This window comes from Meleagris gallopavo, chromosome 8 (genome assembly GCF_000146605.3).
Source record: "Meleagris gallopavo isolate NT-WF06-2002-E0010 breed Aviagen turkey brand Nicholas breeding stock chromosome 8, Turkey_5.1, whole genome shotgun sequence".
In the NCBI taxonomy this organism is placed as follows: domain Eukaryota; kingdom Metazoa; phylum Chordata; class Aves; order Galliformes; family Phasianidae; genus Meleagris; species Meleagris gallopavo.
The window spans coordinates 21,480,827-21,488,062 of NC_015018.2; the positions used below are offsets into that span (position 1 = coordinate 21,480,827).

The following is a 7,236-nucleotide window of genomic DNA, read 5'->3' on the forward strand; positions in this document are numbered from 1 at the left end:
AGCTGCTAACAGGAGCCGGGAGCGGCTGCGGGGGTTGGTGGCACAGAGCGGATGTGGCTGCGGTGCTGTGGTTTTCACCGAGCAGCCGCCTCGGGAGAGTGAGGGGACGGGGGGGGCAGGGCACGGTCTGCTGCCGGTGGTGTCTGCTTCCCGTTGTCCTGGGGGAGCCCTGCGAGCTGGTGGCCATCTGTCCCGCGAGCACTGGGGCTCAGGTCCCGCCTGGCCCACGAGATGTGACAGACTGCTGTGCTCTTCTCCTTCTCTTTGCTGAACTTTTTCCGGGTGGGAACTTCTTCACGCCGGCCCACCTCTCCGGAGATTGAGGCTGCCTCTGGATCTCATCCTTCTCAGCTTTGGCAGGGGACTCGGGGTCCTGGTGGAGCCCCGGGGTCTGTCACCGTCTTCTCCCCTCACATGTGGCAGTTCTTGTTTTGCAGGTGCAGCCGGGTGTGTAGCAACATTGCTCCACGATGCGGCGATGAACCCTGCAGAAGGTAATGGTGATCCTGTCCGGTGGGCTGGGGGGGCTGAGTGGGATCTGCCTGGGTTGCTCTGTGACACCTGTCTGGCATCTCTGTCCTTGCTGCTTGCCTAGCTTCAGGGATCCTTTGAGGGAACTGTAGGGTCCGTCTGGGGAACCCAGTAGCTGCCAGTGGGGAAGTAAGAGGGATGCTGTGGGAAGCACAGTAAACCGCAGCCACAGAGGAGTGGGGAGAGGCAGATTCTGACCAAAGCTGTGTGCTGCTGACAGCTGCCTGGAGCTCAGAGAAAGCAGCAGGTATGGGATCTTCACGTTTAGAGTCATTGCAAGTGCATTGAAACTAGAGAATACTGTGGTGAAAGGTCCTCTGGAGGATGTGATGTGGTTCTGCGCTTGTGCTGACAAAGAAACCCATGCTGTAAGCAGGGCTGCTGTTTGGCTCTCGGCCTCTGCAGTGGGCAGCTGCTTTCGCTGTCTGTTGTCAGTTGTCCTTGGAGCTCCACTTCTTACTGCAGCTATAGGATTTGTAGTCACAGCATTTGTAGGATAATACGGATCTAGCAATCTGGCTGGAACATGACAGGATGACTACAGTGGGAATTATTTTCTGTACAATAGATCTGTGGGGGTGGATGGTGAAATGTGTCACTTGAAGCAGAGTGAGGTGCACACTTTGGATATTGAACTTATTTGCCTGGTATGAGGCTGGTCCCTCAAAGTGGCTGCAGCAGCTGCAGAGGTAGCAGGTGGTGGTTCTCCGATGGCGTTACCTTGTTCAGATGTAATCACTACAGACCTGCCCAGGGGCCTGCTGGACACCACTTGTCAGAGGGGTCCATCACGGGAGCCTGGCTTCACACTGATTCTTTTTCTCTCCTCTTCTTCTATGTGCCTGGATCCTGGCTGCTGCTGCTGGCTTCTCACTGCTGCCGTCTGTCCCAAGTGGTCAAACAGAGGATGCAGATGTACAACTCGCCTTACCAGCGTGTGACAGACTGTGTACGGACTGTGTGGCGCAACGAAGGGGTTGGAGCTTTCTACCGCAGCTACACCACCCAGCTCACCATGAACATCCCCTTCCAAGCCATTCACTTCATGACCTATGAGTTCTTACAAGAGCACCTCAACCCCCACAGACAGTACAACCCAGGCTCCCACGTGGTCTCCGGGGCCTGTGCGGGGGCTGTAGCTGCTGCTGCCACTACACCTTTGGACGTTTGCAAAACGCTGCTCAACACCCAGGAGTCCCTGGCCTTGAGCTCCAACATCAGCGGACACATCACAGGCATGGCCAATGCCTTCAGGACGGTGTACCAAGTGGGCGGTGTGACTGCCTACTTCAGAGGGGTCCAGGCTAGAGTCATTTATCAGATGCCCTCAACAGCGATTGCCTGGTCTGTGTACGAGTTCTTTAAGTACATCCTCACCAAGCGCCAGGAAGAGCGTCGGGCTGGGAAGTGAGCCAGAGCCAAACCTGACTCCAGACCTGCTTCATCTCCCCTCCTGGTTTGTCTTCTGACCCTCTCCCTTTTGATTTGGTTTGTGTTGTAGAGAGGGGGCAGCAAAGCCCTTCTGGGTTTAGTGGTGCCATTTCTTGCCTGGGGCAGCTGCAGCTCGGCTCTGGCTGCACAGCTCACTCCTGTGGCCTCCCGAGATGTCCTGATGGGAGCTGCAGCACAGATCACATCCCCTGGCACTTCACTGGAGCTGTGCTCCCATTCTTCCCTTAACAAAATCCTCTAATGCAAAGTTCACCGCTGCTTGGAGGTGAAAGTGAATGTCCTGCCCTGCCACTGGCAGGGCCATAGCTGAGCTCAGTCACCAAGGAGAGAGCAGTGGCACTGCCAAGGATGCTGAGGGCTTCGTCTGGCTTTTGGCTGAAGCAGAGTATAAGCTTTGCCGTTGTCTTGTAGCACGCACACATGACGCTGACTGCCCTGGTGGTGGTGGGTAGGGGAGAATGGCACTTGAGGAGGGGAGGCTGTAGGTTTGTTCTTGTTCCTGCTCTTGACACCTCCAATAAAAACAGTTCTGCTCTATCATCATGTCCCCTTCTTGTTCTCGAGTGGCCTAGTGCTGTCACTTGACCTTTCTGACTGTCCAGCGTTGAGCTCTTTCATGGGGCTCCTGTTAGGGCAGCAGGTCGGACCACTGCCTGTTGGGGACATGGAAGCAGCAGCCAGATGTGTCTGTGTGCTCAGTGGAAGCTCTTGAATGAAGAATAGGAAACTTCTTTTTCAGCCTTCCCCAGTTTGATGGAGGAAAGCTTTAGATGGTGGAAAAATCCATGAGAAAAGCAGTGTTCTTTTTTGCTCAGCCCAGACCACCACTAACTTACTGCTGCAGCCCTGACCAGAAGCAGGACGGAGCACATCAGAACACCTCTATTTCACGCCGTGATGCCATGAGCCCTGCACTGCCTCATCCTCCCACAGGGTGCCATGCCTGAAATAACTCCCTGGAGGAAATGCTTTCACAGTCCTGGTATGTGTTGTCTTTCAGTGTCCCTGTGGGTTTGGGGCTGCTGGCATGGGGTCGTTCTGCCCCTCATGCTCCGCTTATGGCAATTGGAAAGGGGTCTGGCTGCACTGTGTGCCTGTCCTCTGTTCCTGTACCCCACTGTTCCATGCACTCAGGAGGATTGGGCTCTCCTTAAAGAAACCAGAGCTGCTGGAGAGCTGGGAGCCTCATTTTGCCACCGTTCCAGGAGCTGGGGCTTTAAGAAATATCCTGAGCACTGCAAGATTTGGCAGCCCTGCAGCTCCTCCACCCAAGAGGCAGAAATCCGAGAAGCAGAAACGGTTGGGTGAAACCGTGGCAGGACAAGTGGGCAGCCCACAAGGAACAGCCTGGTCCTGCAGAGCCAAAGTGGAGCTGCAATTTCACCCTCAGCCGCCTCAGAGAGGAAGGCATAAACAGGGGCAGGGGCCAGTGGAGCTTCTTCATGCTATTAAATCCATCTGCCACTGCGAGCGGCTCTATAAATGTCAGTGGGCAAAGGCATGATTGAAGGTGACTCTGGGATGAGGAGAGAGATGTTTCCAGGAATAACCGCCCACAGAAGTGTTGGGGGAGGGAGAGAGACCCCCGGGAGCAAGGATGTGATAAGTCAGCAGTCAAGAGGCAATGGACCTGGGCAGGGCATGGCCTCCTGGCTGCTGCAGCTCTGCTGGCACAGAGTAGTGCAGCACTGCACGAGAACAGCGGCACTGCTGGAAGCAGGGCTGCTCAAGAATCCCTGAGTTCAGCACTGAGGGTGCTCCAAGGTTGGTTCCTGGGGCACCCCTTGGGCTGCCAGGGTTTGTCCCTGACAGTGAGCCACCAGCCTCACGCTCCGAGCCTGCAGCCTTGCTCATGGTGGTGGCTTCCCAAGAACACGTCCTCCGTCAGCAGCAAAGGCATTGTGCTCTTCCCTGAGCCCTTCTGGCTCAGAGCTGGGCTGGATGCCCCGGTTCAGCTATGGCTGCTGCCCTCCCTAGCTCTGATAATGCCTCAGCGAAGCCACGTGGGTGCGTCCTGTGGCCTCCCCGGCATTTGGCTGTGCGTCATGTGAAACCCCTCCTACAAGCCTCTGCTGAGTAACTGCGCTATTTTTGGCCTTGCAACGAGGGAGCTGCGCTCATCCCAGCGAAAGGCTGGAGGCGACCCTCTCCCTTTCACCTCCCCGCAGGATCCCCAGCCCCATCCCACCCACGGCCACGGGGCAGCCATTGCCCTGCTTGGAGGCACGCTTGGGAAGCGCTGAGGTGTCATCACAGGCTGCCCAGCACTGGCTCTGGGATTCCTCAGGGCTCTGTCAGACCCCAATAAAGTTATACACGTTCTCATGACCCCACGGCCCCAAAGCATTGGTAAATTCAGGAGCTGGGGCTGCCTGGACACAGAGCAGATGTGGGTTCTGGGGAGCCCTGGAGCTGTGCCGTGCAGATAGAGGAGTGCAGGCTTCAGCCTGAGAGGTAAATGGTGGCTGGGAACCTGCTTTGTGGACACTGAGAGGCCGCTGCAGGAAGCAGCGCCTGTCTTAGTGCAATGGGGACATACGAAGGCTGTTCCAGGTGTTGGTAGCACAAGGGCTGGCATTAAAGCCTCCTGACAGGGCACAGCAGGTTCCAGGAGAAATGCAAAAAACCCGAGTGGCTTCCTCTGGCTCCGGTGCACGTTGGACCTTGGCAGCGAGCTGCTACACGAAGGGGAAGGAGTAGGAGCTGGGCCAACATTGGGCACACGTCCCGTGGGGACACAGCTCCCTCTTGCGAGCCCGGGGCTGGCAGCGCTGCGGGCGCTGGGCACCGCGACCCCACTGCGGTGGGACCGGGAGCTGCAGCGCTGGACGCTGGGCTGGGGCTGAGGGCAGAGCAGGACATTTGCGGAGGGCGCTGCTGGAGATCCCACCGCTGTGGGACGAAGAGGGGCTGCTCGCCCCCCGTCCCCGTGTGCCCGCCGATAGGTGGCGGTGGCGGATCTTGCTTGGGGACAGGCCGGGACCCGTGTCGCAGCTGGGAGCAAGCTCGTCCCTGCGAAGCGTTCGCGGAATTTATTGCACAGCCGTGAAATGTGGCACGGAGCTCTGCGTACTGCAGCAGACGCAGCCTCTTCCCTCTGTCCTCTGCTTGAATCCTTTACAGCGGCTCTGCATCGGGACTCACCAGCGCAGAGATCGGGCTGCAAAATGCAGGTGCCCCCCGCTTTGGCCAGGTGTGGCCACCTCGTGATGCATGAGACAAGACTGAGGATGGGGGAGTGCTTGTGATTGTGTAGCTCACCCGGGAAAGGAAGAGTGCTGTTGTGCTGGTGGGAGAAGCCCTCGCTGCAAGCTGCACAGCAATGGGCTTTATTGATATTTTAATATATTTACCTGTTCCACAGCTGGCCACAGCTTCCTCAGCACTTTCCAGTGCTGAGTTAACAATTCCTCGCTGCACTGTGGGATGCTCCCAGCATGATCCCCCCAAGCACTGAGTGTTGCTGCAGGTCCCCAAGTGCCCGATCCCTGCTGTGCCACAAGGAGTGGAAGGGAGAAACAGGAAAAGGTGTCGGGGAAGGAGAGGAAAGCAGAGCATGTCTGTGGTGCTTCATATGAATCCATGCTGCTCCTGTGTAATCCTGAGTGTGACAGAGAGGTCATAGGAATGTGGCTGTGATGGGATGTGAGAAGCCTTTCCTCAGCTGCTCAGCTGCTGCACAGAGCTGCTCATGGCTCATCCTCAGCCAGGAAATGTGAACAGAAATCAAAACCTGAGCCCATGCACAAGGTGGACCTTAGGTGTGATGGTTCAAGCCCAGCCTCTGCACCTAAGCCCTCCTTTGCTTTAGGCCAGCACTTGTTTTAGGCTTTGTAGGGCTTTTGGGCCCTGTCTAGAATCAATCATCGCTTCCCCTCTCCCAAACAAGAGCCAATTTGCCTTTTGGACCAGGAAGAAACACCTCTGCCCCTTTGCCATGGCTTTCTCCTTCCCCAACACCCCTCTGGCCCCACCACCACTGCCAGAGCACCACACATGATGAGTCCCAACAGCACATCGCACACATGGCCTCACGCAGGGTGCGATGGGATGAGGTACGTCATGGGCAGGCGCTGCTTCCAGCACAGCAACGCAGCCACTTCCCCCCATTGTGTGTCCCCTCCTTGGGCCGCTTGGCCAATCTGCAGTCTCCCATCACCTCCCTCCCATCACCACGGCTGTTCCTCCTCTTCAGAATGCTTCACTTCCGCCGCCCCGCTCACAGCTCGCCTTGTGCTGTTCCATCCTCCCCATCTGCTGAGGGGCCTTGGGTGAGGGAGATGCTGGGGGGTCCCTCCCCCTGAGCTGTGCTGTTGGGACAGCTGGGATGTATCCCAGCGGAGGGGATCACGATGGTGGACATCTAGAACCTCCCACAATACTACACCCATGCCTACGGCATTGCTTGGTGCTGTTGGTGTTCCGTAACGTCGTTGCTGCATGGCACTGCTGTGTAGGTCAGTAGGGTCTCCACGTGCCCCTTTGCTCTGTTTGAGAGCCCATTCTCAAGGCTTGGCCACAGACGTGCATCTCATCCAGAGCCTCAGAGTGCTGCCGGATGAGGAGGTTTCCCAACAAACCATCACTTACTTGGAGGAGATACACTAAGCGGGGAGCTCTCCTTGCACACCCTTATTCTGGAGGAGGTTGTACTGAGGTTACCATTCCTCCATCTTGCTCACCGAGGCACGAACTCACACACATTCCCTATTTCTGCAAACGGCAATATGGTAGAACACAGAGAGAAATACAATTCTTTGCTATCGCCGAAACCAACCTCAGCGCGGGGCTGCCGCTCCGCTATCTTTGTTCTCGGCTATCCTGTTTCTACCCACGAGACTGCGGAGCCTCCACCGTTCAGCTCCGACGGCCAAGAGCCGAGCTTGGGCTTCCTCTCCCGCGACACCTCGCTGCCACCCGGCAAACAATCGCTGGGCGTGCCGCATCCTCTTCCAGCGCTGCTCCAGAGCCTCCCGGCCTCGGGGTGGCCGTGCGACACGGCCACGGCGAGCCGTGCTGAACCGAACCGCGCCGTACCGTGCCAAGCGTCGGAGCTGCAGCTGAAAATTTCTCCGGCTCTTTCCGAGCGGTGCGCTCTCACCCGCACGGTGCAGACGCGCAGCGTTTTAGCAGCGCCAACGCTCACAACGCGGCACGTCTGTGCTGGCTGCGGCCGGCACCGCGGGATCGACACGTTGCGGAATCGCTCCCTGCGCAGTCGGGGCTCCGCGGACGCCCATCCTCCGGGCTCTG

General features: G+C 57.6%; 1 protein-coding gene across 1 annotated transcript; it reads left to right on the forward strand.

Annotated features, from left to right (window-relative positions):
- The first annotated feature begins 6 nt into the window (after nt 1-6).
- On the forward strand, nt 7-2,523 carry SLC25A28 (solute carrier family 25 member 28). The gene is made up of 2 exons (XM_010714728.3): nt 7-494; nt 1,425-2,523. Exons 1-2 carry the CDS (start codon nt 479-481, stop codon nt 1,940-1,942), a joined length of 534 nt encoding a protein of 177 aa, XP_010713030.2. The 5' UTR covers nt 7-478; the 3' UTR covers nt 1,943-2,523.
- Nucleotides 2,524-7,236: the final 4,713 nt, after the last annotated feature.